The 18,759-nt window shown below is 41.8% G+C and overlaps 1 protein-coding gene across 2 annotated transcripts in view; it reads left to right on the top strand.

Moving 5' to 3' along the window:
* The window catches only part of MAMDC2 (MAM domain containing 2), a 177,610-nt gene that overhangs the window by 132,485 nt on the left and 26,366 nt on the right, over positions 1–18,759 (top strand). Inside the window, exons 10-11 of one of the 2 annotated variants that reach the window (XR_011379575.1) lie at positions 11,324–11,417; positions 13,571–13,719. Coding sequence is in view for 1 of the 2 variants with exons in the window: in XM_002708194.5 (XP_002708240.3) it covers positions 11,324–11,417; positions 13,571–13,723 (247 nt within the window). In the remaining variant the exon portion in view is untranslated. Of the gene's footprint in view, positions 1–11,323; positions 11,418–13,570; positions 13,724–18,759 lie in introns of both variants that reach the window. The other variant, XM_002708194.5, reaches the window with a different exon arrangement.

Here is an 18,759-nt window from a genome sequence, read left to right as displayed (position 1 = left end):
TACAAATTTATTTAATCAAGGTTTTTATATGACACAAGGGCCTTCAGAAATGAGACCCAGAGAACCAAGAAAAACTCTTTAGTGCCTAGGTTTGATGAAGCACAGACAACTGTGAGCCAAAGGTTACTGACGAAGTGGGGAAACCTAGCAAGGCCCACCTGTGCAGGCTCTTCTCCTAGCCTCTCTGTTGTAGCATTTCTTTTCTCCAAGATACGGGGCAGGATTCCTTCTGCAGTATGTGTGTGATGATTTTCCGTAGCATGGCCAACTCTTTACAGAAAGGCAGAGGAAGGGCAGAGTAACATTTCTAGGTTTCATGGCTTATTTGGGGAGCCAGGGTCTCAGCTTTCTATGATTCTCCATTGGGAAAGAGGAATTTTCATTTCTATGGCTTGCCTTGGACAGAAAGGGAAAGAAAATTCAGGAAGGCAAGAGGGCAGAAAGTCTTTGTTTTGAAGCCTTCTGACATCCCATAGTTCAAAATTTGCATTGCCCAAGTGCCATGCTTCGGGGTACTGTTTTCTGAGCCAAACACCAAAAATGTTATAAACAGTTGCAAGGCAGTGTGACAGGAAGCTGGTTGTAAACAAAGGTCCAGGGCTGTTAACTGGGGTTTCGAGATCATGCCTTTCAGAATCAAGGTTTTGAAATACTTAAGCAAAAAACCAACAACAACAAAAGAAAAACAGAGACAGTGCACAGGTTGTTCAATGAAATAGGCTGTAGGAGGGGTCAGGAGAGGGATGATGCATCAGGCCTGGGCCTGGCAGCTGGCCACCGAGTGAGTGTACATCCCTGGCTGGCTGAGCTTTCCCTCATTCTGAAAAATGACTGGTTCTGAGATCTCTGCCGGAAACTCCCCTCCCATCACAATGGCTGAAAGATCCAAAAATAATGCAGATTTTGAAGTCTATGAGTTGAGCGATTGGGATGTTTACCTCCCAAATAGCAATGAAAAAATGTGGCTGGAGGCCCGTGTTCCATGGCAGGATGCTGCCTCCCCCGGAATGAGGGCTTCCATGAACAGAAGGACTTTCACGCTGGGCAAAGCTGGAAGCTCCTCAACCTTTGTTGCGCTTCAGAGCCAAAAGTTGAATTAAATCAGATGGGTCTTTAAAAAAAGAAAAAACAAAACAGATGGGTCTTTTAAGGAAAAAAGTGTTGGTCAGCTGAACACTTATTTAAAAACACATGACCGTTTTGTCTTTTGTGGGGTATGCAGACCAAATATAGCATCTGCAGGAGGATGCCGTTACTGTTTAGCAGCAATGTCCCAAAATATGGCCAGTTTCTTAGAACACTAAAATCTCACATTCACTCTTTTAGATAAAACTCCAATGAGCCTGTTTTCAGGGCATCTGTCAACATTCTAGCCTTTTTGCCAAGTATCTTAATATTGGAATTTCGGTTTTGTTTTGCTTCATGTCTTTGTACTTTTTTAATTCTATTAAAATTTACTGTCTAACAGTTAAATGAATCCAATTACATTATCTAGTATATCCCACAATTGTGGCAGTAGTATCTTAATGAAGGGCTCTGGAATTTCACTGACTGAATTATAGTAATTTTGTGAATAATTATTCCACCAACTCTGTAGTCAGCATGTCCAAATTTATCTGCGCAAATGAATTCCAAGGATTTTAACCTCATCAGAAGAAAAGTTATATTTAACCCAGAATCAAACTGTCTGGTAAATTGTTGAGGTCCACCACTTCCAACAAGAACTTAACTAGGTTTGTTTTGTAATTTATGGTATTGTTGGCATAGGACTGAAATATTTCTATGTCAAAAGTGAAAGCCATTTATGGAAACTGTCATTCACATGCTAGTTATTGGTCCAAACAGAGGCTATCCAGTTGGTAAAGTGGATAAACTGGGCCACTACATCCACCAAGCAGGTCATGGAAACTGATTGAAAAGGCAGTGAGAAACCCTTTACTTAAGACAGCATCTAGCTTTTTCATATAAACAAGGCTTTTTAATTGCCCAGCAAAGGTTTTATTGTATTCCACAGCTCCCTACAAAGCTAACTTTCCTCTCTAGCCTAGCAAATTCCCATTTCCTGTGTTGGGTAGCCCTTAAACTACAGTACATCATAAAGTGAAAGTCCTTAGCCCTAATTTGGTAAAAACCCAAACTGATTTGGTAAGAGAAAATAAATGCCTGGCCCACCTGTGTATGTACTTTTTCTTTTCTGAGTACTTTAGCCAGGTTCTTTCCCCCATACCCACTGCCTCCGCTCCCAACTCCCATTCCACCGTCCTCTCCCTCTCCCATCTCATTCTTCATTCTGGTTCATTTTTAGTTTGATTTTATATACAGAGGACCAACTCAATGTTAAGCATAGCTTTCAGCAGTTTGCACCCATGCACATACACAACATATAAAGTCAACATATAGATAGGTTTACGTATAAAATTGATCATATAAATAACATCAAGTGCCTGGTAATAATAATAGAATTAAATGGAAGGAAAATCCATTATGGGAAGCAATCCACACAACAGACTCCTAGAATGACATTTGCTGTAAAAAAACACTCTGACCTCAGAATCAGCCCTTAAGGCTTCTTGATCTGGCTGAAAGGCCTGTGAGAGCATTTCAGGCATAGAGAGCCAAGACTCTGTGACAAAAAATATCCTATATGGAGGATCTCTGTGAGAACTCAGTGGAAAGAAGGGGTCATCAAAGAAGGGTATATTCTTCTCTGAAGGGAGGAGAGAAATCCACTTTGCTTATGGCCATATCCAAATGCCGATGGAGTCTATAGTCACAAAAGGCTTCCATAGCCTTGGCAGCCCATGGCAAGAGCCTCAGGTGATCACTGACGTCATAAATAAGAGTGTCAATTGTTAAAGGAACAACAGAAGTCACTGTGCACTTACTCCCCATGTAGGACTTCCATCCCTAATGAGTTGTACTATGAGAATTGATGGCTTCTTTGTCTTTTGTTTCCAGGGTTTGAGGATATCTTATTGCTTGCTGGAACCACCACCTGGTGGTGAAGGAGAGTTCCAACTCAGTCTAATCCATTTGAAAAGTATAAAAAAGCCCTGGCCATTTTTTTTTTTTTTTAAGATTTATTTTACATCTGAAAGGCAGCATGACACAGAGTGAGAGGGAGACAGAGGACAGAGGTTTTCCATGCACTGCTTCACTCCCCAAATGGCCGCCACAGTCAGGGCTGGGCCAGGCCTAAGCCAGGAGCCTGGAACTCTATTCGGATGTCTCCATGTGGGTGGCAGGGACCCAAGTATATGAGCCATCTTCTGCTGCCTTCCCAGGAGCGTTGACAAGGAGCTTGATCAGAAGTGAGGCAGCTGGGACACAAACTGATGCTCCAATATGGAATGCCAGCATTGCGGGTGATGGCTTAACCCCCTGCACTACTGCTCAGGCCTGGGCCTGGCCTTTTGACCTAGAAGTTAAGAAACTGGTTAGGTTGTCCATATCTCTCATCCAGGTGACTGGATCCATTTGACCCTCAGCTCTGGCTGTTGATTGCAGCTTCCTTCTCATGCAGCCTCGAGAGGCAGCGAGCGATGGTTCAAGTAGTTGGGTTCTTGCCACTCCTGTGGGAGAACTAGATTTAGTTCCCAGCTCTTAGCTTCAGCCTTGGCTCAGTCCCAACCTTTGGGGCATTTGAGAGTTTAACCAGTAGATGGGAGCACATTCACTTCTTTTGTCTTTCTGTATCTCAAATGAATAAGCATCTTAAATAAACAACTGTCTTGTTCTGAGTGAAGACAGTAAATAGTTTGAAGTCAGCAATGAATCAAAAAATGAGGTCCCTGGTCTAAAAAGTGCCTGGCACAGGGACTGAACATAGTAAGAATTTAGTAAGAGGGGTTTTTGATCCACACAGTAGCTTTCTACTGCTCTTGACTAGTGAGTCTCAGGCTGGGAGATTTTAGCTTTCCTGGGACACTTGGCAATGTCTGGACACATTTTTGATTGTCACAACTTGGGAGTGATACTGGCATCTAGTGGGTGAAGGCCAGGGTTGCTGCTAAACATCCAGCCTTGTGCATTCAACCAAGGATGATCTGGCTCAAAAATATCAGGAAATAGCCTGCTATGGTAAAAGAACATGTGCAAGGTCTGTTTTCCGTTCAGTGAAGAGTAAGTTAAGTAATATTGTTGAACCTTACTTGCCTGCATTTAAAATCATTTGTTTGCAAGTATGCTTATATAGTTCTCCAAACTTTTACTACCTGTTTGAGTTTCAAAGTTAATCTAAGGCATTTCCTCAAGAATTAATATTCTCCATCAAGACAAAAATGTTGAAGTATTACTAGTAATATGGATTGGAACCTTAAGTGCACCAAAACAGATTAATTTACAAATACTCAATTTCTTTCTAACTTGTAAGAAATTTATATAAAATCAGGAACACGTGTCTAAGAGATCTCATTTGATCTGTCATCTTGTCCTCTCGGATAAATATTAATATACATTTGAGCTAAGATTTTTTTCAGTCTTTAGAGATGTTCTACGTGCTTTGGAGTATTGTCTAAAATAAAATAAGCCCTGTTTTTCAGAAAGACCTATAAAATATACACGAGGTCATTCCCTTTAAGAATTTAGACAGTGGCTGATTACCTTCTTGTCACATTATTTTTGTACTTTGAATTTTTAAAAGTTTTTCTTGAAAGCCAGAGAGACAGACACAGAGGGACCCTCAATTGTTAGTTCACTCCTCAAATGCCCATATTAGCAGGGCTGGACCAGACTGAAGCTGGGAGCCCAGAACTCCAACAGGGTGTTCCATATAGGTGACAGGGACTCAAGTACTTGAGCTATCATCTGCTGTCTTCCAAGGTGTGTATTAGGAGGAAGTTTGATCAGAAGCAGAGTAGCCTGGACTTGAACTAGGTACTCTGAGAGGGAATGTGGGTATCCTAAGTGGCAATGTAAACTGCTACACCAAATGTTTGCCTCCTTCTCATATTCTTCACTGGACCCAGAGGGAGAGTTCTTATGAACAGGCTAAGATATTTAGCTTTTCCTTTTGCCTATATCAACCAAGCCCACTCATGAACTTGCTCAGCCACCAACTACCCTAAATAACCTATCCACCTTAAGTACTCTACAAAATGTAAAATGGATCTCAAAACAGGAGCTTCTATTATCAGCATTATTAATAGCTGGGTGGGTGGAAAATCCAATGCGATAGACCATACATGCTAATCTTGTCATGTTTCTTTTGTGTCTTGGAGTAGTGATAGACAACTGCCAAGTAAATTCAAGGCTTGAGGCCATAGCTGGAATCTAATCAGTGATTGACTGACTTTGGGGATCTTTTATCAGACACAGCATGTGGTCTGACTAGTGGTCCAAGTGTGGAAAAAGCTCTAGGATGGGTACAATCTAGTGGCCTACTGTTGTCCAAAACATCTTCAACACATCATTCAATCCACACAGTTTTGAGATACCCAAAAGGAGACGAGAATTTTGTCATGCTGGGCCAGCCTGAGTGACCCAGTTTCTCCAATACATGGTGTTGGATTTATTTTCACCAAGAGGGACGAGTCCTTTTGCCTTTTAATCAAATGACAAGCCAAGTGAGGCAAAGATAGTCCCTGAACTAATAATCACTTTATTTCAAGACACACAAAAAAGCAAAATAGGCAAAAGGAATATGTGCAAAGATAGGGGGAAATAGCTAACAGAGAAGTACTTCAGCACAGAATGCTTTCATGGGTCAAGCACCATGCACCTTGCAGGAAATTTCCCAAATGACCCAGGAGGGCACATCCACCTCAGGCTGATGTTTGATGGGCCTGGAGCTGTCATTCTGTCAGCCGTGAGGTACAGGGCTTTTCACTGCGAGAGAGGCTGCAGCAGCTGGTGCGTTTTCAGAGTGAACTCTTACAGGGAAATGGAGTCGCAGTTAGGTCTGTCTCAAAATGGCGATCAGAAGGCCCTAGCATTTCTTGCCCCAGAAGATGTAGTATCTTAACTTCTAGATTCCAGCCTTGGAAAGAGAAGTCTCAGATCCAGACTATCTCCTTCTCATTTGTGGATGTGGCTGTCAGTCATCTCGTGTGAAGTAAGGGCCCCCTTGCTTTTAGCCAGCCGCTTGGCTTGGTGACAGCATGTGTCAAAGCATAGCCATATTAATCATGACTGAAATACCAATTTACTTAGATTCACAGAATATTAACTCAGCAAAATACACATCAAGCACAGGTCTATCCAATAGAACTTTAGACAATAAGGAGATATTACACCTTTGCTATGTCCTGTTTATTCAGTGAACTACTAGCTACATGCAGCTATTGAGCTCTTGCATACATGGTTACTAAAACAGAACAAAGGAATTTTCAGATTTATTTCATTTCAATTAAATTTTTTAAATCTGTTTTTTGTTTGTTTGTTTGAAAGACAGCGCGACAGACATAGATATAAAGATCTTCTGTCTGCTGGTTCAATCCCCGAATGCCTGCAAAATCTGGGGGTGGGCCAGGTTGAAGCTAGGAGCCCAGAACACAATCCAAGTCTCTTACATGAGTGGCAGGGGCCCAATTACTTGAGTCATCACCTGCTGTCTTCCCAGGGTGCACATTAGCAGGAAGATAGAATCAGAAGTGGAGTTACCATTCAAACCCAGGCACTACATTCAAACCCAGTTCCAGAGCTGACCTGGAACTGCTATGCCTAATGCCCACCCCTAATTTTAATGGAAATTAACACAAGACCTGCTGACTTAACATACAGATAATGCTTACTGGCTACCATACCGCACAGTGCTGGTCTAGGAAACACTAACTCATGATTCTGAACCTTAGAAACCTTGATTTCTTTTTTTTTTAAACTTAATGAAATTATAGAATGTTTAGTATATAAGAAGAGATTCTGTTTAGTATAGATAATTTCATTAGCCTAACATAATTATTATAAATTTAATGAATTTTCTAGGCTTTTCCAATGCATTTTAGGTAATTTAGATATGATTATATCTTATTTTATTTTAACCATTTTTTTTTCACTTAACATTAGGAAATAAATATATTTCTGTTCTACGAATTATATTCACAAACCATCAGATTTAATTATGTCCTACGTGTTACACTGTGGTACCATAGTTTGTTTATTTCCTCTGTTTTTGAGATTTTAGATTATTTTATTTGTTTGCTTGCTTGTTTTGATTTTGTGGTCATTACAAAACAATGCTATAGTAAACATGTGAAAATATGTTACTGTTTCTACTCCGAAAAACATTATCATGTGAGTTTATGTATGTAAAGATTTACATCTTAATCTATCCCTACCACGCATTCATTTTGAAAAAGTCTATTTATTTATTTTATTTATTTGAAAGAGTTACAGAGAGAGGTAGAGACAGAGAGGTCTTCCATTCACTGGTTCACTCTCCAAATGGCCACAACGGCTGGAGCTGTGCCGATCCGAAGCCAAGAGCCAGGAGCTTCCCAGGTCTCCCACATGGGTGCAGGGGCCCAAGGACTTTCCCAGGCCATAGCAGAGAGCTGGATTGGAAGTGGAGCAGCCGGGACTAGAATCCGCGCCCATATGGGATGCTGGCACTTCAGCCAGGGCTTTAACCTGCTGCACCACAGCACCAGCCCCTTGAAATATTTTTTTTCTTTGACAGGCAGAGTTAGACAGTGAGAGAGAGAAACAGAGTGAAAGGTCTTCCTTCTGTTGGTTCACCCCCAAATGGCTGCTACAGCCAGATGTGCTGCGCCGATCTGAAGGCAGGAGCCAGGTGCTTCCTCCTGGTCTCCAATGTGGGTGCAGAGCCTAAGCACTTGGGCCATCCTCCACTGCCTTCCCAAGCCACAGCAGAGAGCTGGACTGGAGAGGAGCAACCGGGACAGAACCAGCGCCCCAACCGGGACTAGAACCCGTGGTGCCGGCGCTGCAGGTGGAGGATTAGCCTAGTGAGCCGCGGCGCCAGCCTTGAAAAACTTTTTTAACAACACCTGTGAAAGACTAAAGCTGACAAAAGGAAAGAAAGCCAAGATTTTTGTCCTCTATAGCACAATTAATCCAATAAATTATGAGCCAGATTAATTTTCCTTCCTATTTAACAGTAAAAATTGCTGACAAAATGTAATTGTACTCAGGGCTGATGACACAGACATTTGCTTTGCAAATAGGGAGGAAGTTCTCAGGCACAAATCCTGCGAGTGAAATATTTTATATGATCAAACAATCTCTAGAATTAATAAAGAGATGAAAATGAACAGTAACAATGCAAAACCCAAAAGAGCTCACACATTTTATTTTGTTCTCTGTAAACCTACCTACTTAAATGTTGTTACAGCTCCAAGCCATCCTTTTTATCATTTAAATCAATATGAATACAGTGTAAGTAAACCTTCACACATCTTGCAATTAGTAATTATTCCAAGGCTCTTGGCTCAAGGCATTTTATATTTTGCATACTTGTAACTTGTCACATGATTTTATATAAATAATATATATATAAATTATAGCTATAATTTATATTATATAATATAGAGATATAATATATTATATAATATATAAATTATATGTTTATAATTTATATAATTTATAATATATACATTTATATAATATATAAATATGATATTGTATATTATATAATATATAAGTATTATATTATGTATAATTTTATATATTATATATATTATATATATTCCAACCACTGATTCACTCCCCAAATGGCCAGAATAGCCGGGACTGGGTTAGCCTGAAGCCAGGAGCCAGGAGCCAGGAGCCAGGAGCTTCTTCCAGGTCTCCCACATGCATGCTCCCACTTGTGTGCAGGGGCCCAAGCACTTGGGTCATCTTCTACTGCTTTCCCAGGCCATAATCAGAGAGCTGGAACAGAAGTGAGCAGACAGGACTTGAACTGGCACCAATATAGGTGGTAGCTTAACCCACTGCGCCATAGCACCAGCCCCATGATTTTATATTTTCTTTTAAAATAGTTTCAATATTCTCATGAATCTGATCTTCAAAGACCAAAATGGATCCTACTGATAACACAAATTTAAGATGTAACATTTTGAATATTAGAACCTAAAATAATCAGATGTTTTCATTATTCATAAGTTGGGTTTTATCTTTTTTTATATTTTATTTTATTTAATGAACATAAATTTCCAAAGTACAGTTTATGGATTACAATAGCTTCCCCCCCCCATAACTTCCCTCCCACCCACAACACTCCCCTCTCCCACTCCCTCTTCCCTACCATTCACATCAAGATTCATTTTCAATTATCTTTATATACAGGAGATCAATTCAGCATATATTAAGTAAAGATTTCAATAGTTTGCACCCACACAGAAACACAAAGTGTAAAATACTATTTGAGTACTAGTTATAGCATTAATTAAACATCTAAGAGTAATTGTGTATTAATTACAGAGTTCAACCAATAGTTTTCAGTAGAACATAAAAAATACTAAAAGGGTAAAGTATTAAGTTCTTTTTTTTGTTTGTTATATAGTTATTTTTTTATTTAATAAATGTGAATTTACAAAGTGCATCTTTTGTATTTCTGTGGCTTCCCCCCCGCCAACCTCCCTCCCTTCCGCGGCCCTCCCCTCTCCCACTCCCTCTCCCATCCCGCCCTTCATCACGTTTCATTTTCAATTACCTTCATATACTGAGGATCAACTTAGTATATACTAAGCAGGGATTTCAACAGGCTGCACTCACACAACCGCACAAGGTATAGGGTATTGTTCGACTAGTAGTGTTGTTTTTAAGTTTCATAGTAAAACACATTAAGGACAGAGATCCTACGTGGGGAGCACGTACCCAGTGACTCCTGTTGTTGATTTAACAATTGGCACTCTTATTTATGACGTCAGCAATCACCCGAGACTCTTGCTATGAGCTGTCTAGGCTATGGAAGCCCCTTGAGTTCACCGACTCTGAACTTGTTTAGTCAAGGCCGTATCACAGTGGAGGTTCCTTCCTCCCTTCAGAAAAAGGCGCCTCCCTCCTTGATGGCCTGTTCCTTCTGCTGGGGTCTTGTTCACCAGGATCTTTCATTTAGGTTGTTTTTGCCACCGTGTCATGGCTTTCCATGCCTGTGAGACTCTCATGGACCTTTTAGCCAGATCCGAATGTCCCAAGGGTTGATTCTGAGGCAGGAGTGCTGCCATTCTATGAGTCTGCTGCGTGTCCTGTTTCCCCTGCAGGATCATTCTCTCCCTTTTAATTCTATCCTTCATTATTTGCTTACACTGGTCTTATTTGTGAAATCTCATCGACACATACCCTATCTTTTTGATCGGTTGTGTATTTATACTTATCACTTTACCAAGTGCACTGGCATTGGTACCTGCCTCCTTGGTAAGACTGAGTTGAAATCCCCTGGCACATTTCTAGTTCCACCACTGGAGTAAGTCCGAGTGAGCATGTGCCAACCTATATATATATCCTCCCTCTCCATAAGTTGGGTTTTAGATTCTGTTTTGTCATTCTTTATCTTTGAATTGAGATCTGTAATTGAGGGATTGAATATGGACAGTAGGAGCTTGTGCTAATTAAATATTGAGTTACAAATGCAAAATAACTTTATAACTACAAGTGCTATGAAAATATAATTAATGTAATATAAATGTTTTCAAAAGTTCTCTTTGCTCATTCTATATGTGAAAAGTAGCCTCTAAAATTGGCCCAATGGGAGGAAATCCAAGACTTTTCTCTCTTTCTCTGTCTTGCTGGCACAGTGAATTTAATAATTTACACTATGGATTTGTTTCTCCCTCACATACAGCAGTAAAAACGTGTGGGCTGATAAAATAACTGCATTTAGGGCTTTTATTGGTGATACCAACTGGAGACATAGATCTTTGTCTTTGGAAGTGGAACACAAGTGTCCAGATGGCAAATTGCTGGGATTGTGTTCACAACGTGAATGGAGCACGTTGCCAGAAACTCGTTTCCAAAAAATCAATAGTGTTTGTACTGGAAATGTTTGAAAAATGCTTGGAAAACCATCAGCTCTGTGTGCACTTTGTGGATTATCTGGGGAAAACATTTCAAACCTGGTCAGTTCTTCATTGTCACCCACTTAACCTCTTGCTTTCCTCATTTATGCTGTCAGTTCTTTAAGAAATGCCACTCATTTACGCATTAGGATACTCAGTTTATCATCATGAAGTTGACTGCTTTAAAAAATAATGTTATTCCAGGGGCATATAGAAATGGTGACCATTCTTCACAACACTGCATTCTGTTATTTGTGTGGAAAAGAAGGTGTTTGTAGTTGCTGGTGTGCTCAGTAAATGACAGGTTGGAAAAGCTTTTCATTTTCAGTTCACAGAATTCATAGCTTTATTTTTATGACATGCAGGTGGTCTTCATGAGCCTGTGCAAAAGTTTTTGGGACTGTGGGCTTGTAGCCCTGGATGACATTACAGTGCAGTTGGGAAGCTGCTGGGCTTCAGGTAAGAAGGCAAACGTTCCCTCCCTGTCTCCCTGGCCCATACGTGACACTTCCAGGTTCTCCAAACAGCACATACGTTTAATCTGTGCTAGACCATCCTTTGTTATTCTTGGCACAAGTACCTCTCTGCAGCACTGTGTAGTTGGGTTTGGAATTTAGAAATGATGTCTAACACGTAATGAGTGTCTTGGTCCATGAGACTTAGCTTTCCCTCTATCTCATCAGTAAGGGAAGTAGTACCACCTACCTGGATATTGGGGATAGTATGTATATATTCCTTAGCATAGATCCTGGACCAAACAGTACTTTCAAAGCAGTTATTTCCTATTATAAATAGTGTTTTTGTTAATATGGTTATTTCTGTCTCCATGACTGTAAATTTTCAAGAAATATTGATACTAATATCACTAAATATATAATTTCAAAATTTTCATAAAATAAATATTTTGTAAGTGATTGAATGACAGTGGGGCAATAGACCAAGTCTTAACGATACTGACAAAATAAAGTCATGGTCACTGGCTATGATTTTGAGCATTGTGTCTAGCAAGCAAATGATACATATCTCAGCCTGTCAGATCATTGGTCTATATCTACTAATTATCATTGCATCCTAAATGATGGGGTATCCATTTTTCAAAAAAAGATTTATGTATTTATTTGAAAGGCAAAGTTAGAGAGAGAGAGATTTATCTTCCATGCACTGATTCACTCCCAGATGGCCACAACCGCCAGGGCTGGGCCAGGCTGAGGCCAGAAACCAGGAGCTGCATGCAGATCTCTGATGTAGGAAGAAGGGGCCCAAGCACTTGGGCCATCCTCTTCTGCTTTCCCAGTTGCCTCGGCAGAAAGCTGAATTGAAATTAGAGCGGCAGGGTCACGAGTTGGCACCCATATGGAATGCTGGGTGTTTCAAGAAGCAGCTTTACCTGCTAGGCCACAACACGAGCCCCATATGCATTTCTTTAACAGGAAAACTGGGGTGACAGTCTGCACTGGAGAATAATTTCCATGTTTATTTCATTAAAAAGCAGTTTGGTTTTAGTCCCTTGGTTTAGGTGGTACTGAAAATACAGTACAGATAAAATCTCTACACTAAAGGCGTAGAAGAGAAAATACAGCTTCATTAGGAAGTGTTGTATGCAAAATCAAATGAAGCAAAATAATAAGAAACCAAAACTAGGCTATTTGTTAGAGAAGTTTGCTAACAGTTTGGGTGTATTACCAAGTTCAGCCAAAGGAGAAAGACCCAGAAAATAGAAAGATATAAACACTATAAATAATAGTTATTAAAGTTATTGAAAACAGCAGCCAAAGACATAAATACTTGTCTTTGGAAAAGAAAAATAAGGGTCTAGGTTGGAAAAAATGTTCTAATAGTTATTTTATTAATAATCCTTAAGAACCTAATGTTCTAAGTACTTTGTACGTCATCTCATTGACTCCTCACAAACCCATGAAGTGGATACTATTAATGTTCCCACAGTATAGGTAAGGATCCTAAGGCACAGAGGCGTCACATGTTCTGTTCCACGCAGCTCTCCTCTGGAAGTACACTGAGTTCTCCCACGCTCTCCTCTTCCTGCAAGCAGCTTTAGAGTGGTCACGAGGGCTCCCTTCACTCACCCTGGATTTCTGAAGGATGTCCCTGCGTTATGCAAATTTATTATTTTCATTTTTTTCATAAAGGCAATATACCTTCAAATTCCAGAGCTTTATAACTTCATCCGTGTGAATGAATCCATAAGTCAGAGAAACTTTTCTTCAAAGTTTCCCAGTGTTTAATAGAGACAGGTGGGCAAGAGGAGAGCAAGCGAGCTGCCATCCACTGATTTACTCCCCAAATGCCCTTGATGGCCAGGACTAGGCTGGGACAAAACTGGACCAGGGAAGCTCTTTATATTTCCCTATGGGTGGCAGAAATCCAGCTACATGAGCCATCACCACTGTCTCCCAGGGCCTGCATCAGCAGGAAACTAAGTCAGTAGCCAGAGCTGGAATCAAACCCAGGCACTCCAGAGTGGGACATGGGTGTCCTAACCGCATCTTAAACACTGGGCCCAATGCCTGCCATCTCAGTGCTGCCAGCAAGCCGTGTCATGCATATTCATTGACAACATCTCAGCACCTGCAACACCTGCTGTTTCTTTGCAGAGAGACTCCCACCTCCACCTGGAGAGTGTACTTTCGAACAAGATGAATGTGCATTTACTCAGGAGAAAAGAAACCGGAGCAGCTGGCACAGGAGGAGGGGAGAAACTCCCACATCCTACACAGGACCAAAGGGAGATCACACTACTGGGGTAGGTGAGTTACGCCACATGGTGCTGTTTCCTAAGGAAACCTTCTAGAAAAGCATTCTATGGATCACTCAGTGCTTCTTGAGCTGTGCAAATCTGTGTCTCATGTCTCGAATGAACTATGCATGTGATTCTATACATACAGAGTTGTTTAACTGGTGCACTGAGAATCCTTTCCGTGTGTTACATTGCTTATGTATACTTCTACCCAGAGGATCTAAATGTACTTACAAAGATAGTTACCCAAAGATAATTTAATTAGAAGTGGGTTTAAAAATAAGAGATATTAAAAAATAAAAGAAATATAAAAGTTAAAAACAAATGATAATAACCCAGACTGGAGCCAGGTCCAAGGCTGCCAACATAATGTACTTTTGGCAGGGGACAAGGCATGCAAGATCGACTCCAAGCTTTCTAGTAGTTAGAGGGAAAACTCAACTGTGTAACACGATTCACAGCAATCTGAGGATAAAAACAGAGGGAGCGTCAACTTGGGGTGTAGGCAGTAAGGGTGTACGTTTCTGTAGAAAATGTATAAACTACAATAAAACAGACTAAAAAGTTGATCTGCTGACTTGTCAACATGTGTGAGTGCTGTGGTTTTAATAGTACACGGACCCTCATCAGGCAGCCAATAAATCCAAAGTTTTAAGCTGTTGGTACTGAGGGTAGAAACTTAATCCAATGAGGAATTTTAGGAGGTGGCCCTGGTGGGAAATCCTTAGGCCATGGAAGGTACACCTGTAGAAGGTAGTTCTTGCAGGAGAGTTCAACACGGCCACACTCTTTGCTTCCCAACTTGCCATGGGATCATCCCTATGCCCACACTCTGCCAGGGCCATCTTCCAGTCTCACCACATGGCTGAACCCATGAAGCCCATCCAGTCTTGGGCTGTGGACCTCCAAAACCCTGAGCAAAAATAAACCTCCTCCTCCCTAAGTGGCCTCTTTCAGATATTTTAGTTGTAGTGATGAAAATCTGACTAATCCAGAACATTGGTATTGAGAAGCCAAGTTGTTACCCTAATTATACCTTCAGATGTGGAAGAGTCTCTGGAATTGGTGTGCCAGAAAACGCTGGGAGAGTTTGGAGGAGCAGGCAACAGGAAGCCTAGGGTGCTGTAAGCAGAGCATTAAGGGTGATGGGTGTGAAGGCTCAGAAGACAAGGGAATGAGGGAAGGGTGCAACATCAAAACTGGGAGGCTGTGGTGACCAGAATGCTGATGAACACCTGAATAGCAAAGGCTGTGCTTATGAGGCTTCAGGTGGAAATGAGGATGAGGATTCTACTGGGAACTGGAGCAAAGGCAAAAAATGTGGCCGTGTTGTGCATCTGCTTTGTGGGAGGTTGAACTTGAAGATGGTGGACTGGTTCCTTGGGCAAAGACTCAAAGGCAGCAAAGTGTTCAAACTGCAGCATGGATGCTATTGACTTATCTTAGCAAGTTTTGCGGTGAGAATGAGAAACACAAGGGCCAATCAGAAAGGTTTGGGAAATACACAGCCTGGCCAGAGCAGAAGCAAAGAAAAGGCAATCTGTTTGGAGTGGGAAGGTGTTGTAGAGAAACTGCCTGCTAAAGGGATTCATGCAGACCAAAGGGAGCTGTATATGGATAGGCGAAACAATGGAAAAAGACCCTGAAGATAATAAAGATATAAAGAGACCTTGAAGCTACCCTTCCCATTTTAGGGTCAGAGGTTCCAAAGTGAAAATTTGCTTCTGAGATCTTCCAGGGTTCAATCCTTTCAAGAAAGAGGCCTGGTGCTCTACTCACCCAGGGCCAGAGCTGAGGCCAGATTTTGGCTTGCTAGCAAAGTGCTCTAAGGCCATGGCAGCCCTGGTTCAAGTGGGCTGGGGTGTGGCTCGTGCTGGTGGCAGACCTTGGTGTTGGTATCCATGGTTTCATGGCTGCTCAGAATGCAAAAGTTATGAGTCATGGAGGTTTCCCACTGAAATTTCAAAGGAAAGCCCAGGAGGCCAAGCAGAGTTGTGCCAAAGGGTTAGAGCCCTTACATGGAGCCCCCAATGGAGCAATACCTGGTGGAGCTGTGGGAGTGAAGCTACAATGCAGACCCCAGAAAGGTAAAAGTGCCTGCGGCATGGAATACCTCCTGGGGAAAGTTGCAAGCAGCGTGCCCTACAAGCCTTGGAAAATCTCGGGCATCAGCATGCCAAGCCAGTCCAAGAGAGCCACCATGTAAGCAGAGACCAACAGAATTATAGTGATATGGAGGCCTCCACCTAAATTTCAAAGGCTATCTCAGAAAACTGGAAGGTTCAGGCTCAGCCGCTGTCTGCTTCCTGGCTACCGTGTGCTCATTCCTCTGCATGTTCTCTGCTGTTGCTATCCTCTGGCCTCCCCAGATGGCCAAACCAAGGAAGCCTGTCCAGTGTTGGCTGGTGAACTTCCAAAAGCATGAACCAGAATGAAGCTCCTTCTCTGATAAGTAGTTCCAGCTATTTAGTTATCATGATGAAAAGCACACTAATACATTAACACTTGTTTTGTCAATGATACCTGTGCTAACGTGTGGACCTTTGTCTCTGGAAGTCTGAATTCATTTGACAGCATTGGCTCAAAGCACAGCATTTGGTCCAGAGAAACAGAACTATCCTTGCTACTAAGCTCATAGAGATATGAGTAGGCATGGGTTTCAAAATCCCTTGTTCCAAATGAATTTATCTTTTAATTCCATTTTCCCATGGACATTTGAAGGAGCCTCCTGAAGGTGAGTTGTGTAGTTTTGTTTCTCACGTCCTCCCTCAAGATCAGCCTATGGAATAGCATCACAGGGAAGCCTCCAGTACGACCTATTGTGGACTTGACTCACCTTAGTAGGGTACAATCACAAACAGCTTTATTATTTTTTTGCCATCACTGTCTTCAAACATACTCTTAAGATCCTCCATTCTCCACTCCTTAGCAGATCCCATCGCATCCCAATCCTGTTGAGGTGTTAGGGCAGTTGAATATTCAGGTGTGTGAAGAAATCCGGTCCAAATCAAAACCCATTTCTCACTGTCAGACCTTCCTTTCCCTCAGCTTGGCCCTGACTCAGTTTGGGGACAACAAAGGAGGAAACTGCCCAGTCTCATTTCCTATGCTTCACCTCTTCGCCTGCCTTTCGTCCTCATGGTTCTATAGTCAGGGCGGGTAGAAGAAGGGTTAAAAGACTCGTTTCAGATATTCTGGCGCTTGTGAGACTCTCTCTTAGCTATTGACTATACTTTGTTAAGCATTTTAAAATGCTGGCTCCTTTGGGAATCTTTGCCATCTTACTATTTCTGGTCACATCCTCTCTGGTGAACCCTCGGTGACTACTCCCTTTCTCCTTAGTACTTGCACTACGTAGGTACAACCTGCCTAGATTTTGTTCTCACTGGACTCATCCTGGAAGTTTTAACTTGGGTTCTTTCAGGAGCACTTGGCTCCAGCCACCTTCCTCATGAGTGTTGAATTCACCTTAGATACTAATGCATTCTCCCCTGGCTAGAAGATGTGCAAGTTGGTCCTGCTGCCAACCTCTATTTTCTTTCTGTTGTTTTAGTGAAGGGTGCAGCTGAAGTAGTTCAGCGCTGACCCCAAAGGTAGACCAGATGCCCACTTTCAACACTACATGGGGGATTCAAAGGGTGTACAGGATTTAAAAAAACATAGAGCAAGGCAAAGAATCCTGGAGACTGAGTGGAGGATGTAGGTATATTTACCTGATCCAAATAGGATAGAATTCGGTGAGAAAGCAGTCTTGACAGACTTGTTCCCAAGAATCTATCTGGGAAGAAGTGTTCCAAGTAGAGAGAACAGCCGGTGCAAAGCCCCTTAGGTTGAAGTGGGCCCGCTGTGTTCTAGGAACATCAAGGAAATCAGAGTAAGCTAGGGAGTCAGACAGCCGTAGGACATACGATTAATCAGAAGGACTCTGGATTTTGCTTTCCCTAAAAACAGGAAGACACTGGAGAGTGTGGAGCTTAGTAGAGAGGCAATATGACAGGGTTTGAAATGGATCTCTCTAGCTGTTGTATTGAGAAAAGACTTAGTGTGGAGGTGGGGCAAGGGTCAAGTCAGGGAGCCCCATTAGGATCCTGCAAGTAATCCAGGTGAACTAAGATGGTGGATTTGACTAATGAGGGTAGATTTGACCTGTGACGATAGGTCAGACCAGGTAGTTGCAATTCAGTTAGTTTTGAGTGGTCAAACTCTGGAAGTATTTTGAAAATGGAGCCAATAAAACCTCTTGATGGCTTAAATATGGGTATAAGTGAAAGAGAGGGGACATGAATGATTTCAATGGGTTGTATTTTTTTTTAAGATTTATTTATTTATTTGAAAGGCAGAATGATGGGGGGGAAGACACACACACACACACACACACTCAGAGAGAGAGAGAGAGAGAGAGAGAGAGAGAGAGAGAATCTTCCATCCACTATTTCACTCCCCAAATGAATGCATTGGCTAGAATTGGGCTTATCCAAAGCCAGGAGCCAAGAGCTTCTTCTGGGTCTCCCACATGGGTGCAGGGAACTAAGTACTTGGGCCATCTTCTACTACTTTCCCAGGCCAATAGCAGAGAGCTGGATCTGAAGTGGAGCAGCCAGGATTTGAACTGGAACCCATATGCAATGCTGCCACTGCAGGTGGCAGCTTAACCCTCTATGCCTCAGTGCCAGCCCCAATGATTTTTATTATTTCACTGGAAAATAGAGTTGTCAACAATTGAACAGAAAATATTGAATAGATAAGTTTGCTGGAAGGAGCAGGAGCTCAACTTTAAACAGGATAGATTTGAGATGCCCTGATAGATATTCAGTAGGGATACTGAGTAGGCAGACTACAGTTCAGGACAATTGTCAAAGCTTGAAGTTGGTGGCATATTGATGGTATCAAAATCATGTGACTGGGTGAGATCTCCAATGGAGTACACATAGACCCAGAAATGGACCAAGACCTGTGTCCTGGGCACTCCAAATTTAAGAGGTCAGAGAGGGGCCGGCATTGAGGCACAGTGGGTTAAGCCACAGCCAGTGACATCTGCATCCCATA

The sequence above is a fragment of the Oryctolagus cuniculus genome, chromosome 1 (genome assembly GCF_964237555.1).
Source record: "Oryctolagus cuniculus chromosome 1, mOryCun1.1, whole genome shotgun sequence".
Classification (NCBI taxonomy): Eukaryota; Metazoa; Chordata; class Mammalia; order Lagomorpha; family Leporidae; genus Oryctolagus; species Oryctolagus cuniculus.
This window is presented reverse-complemented; position numbering and strand designations above follow the sequence as displayed.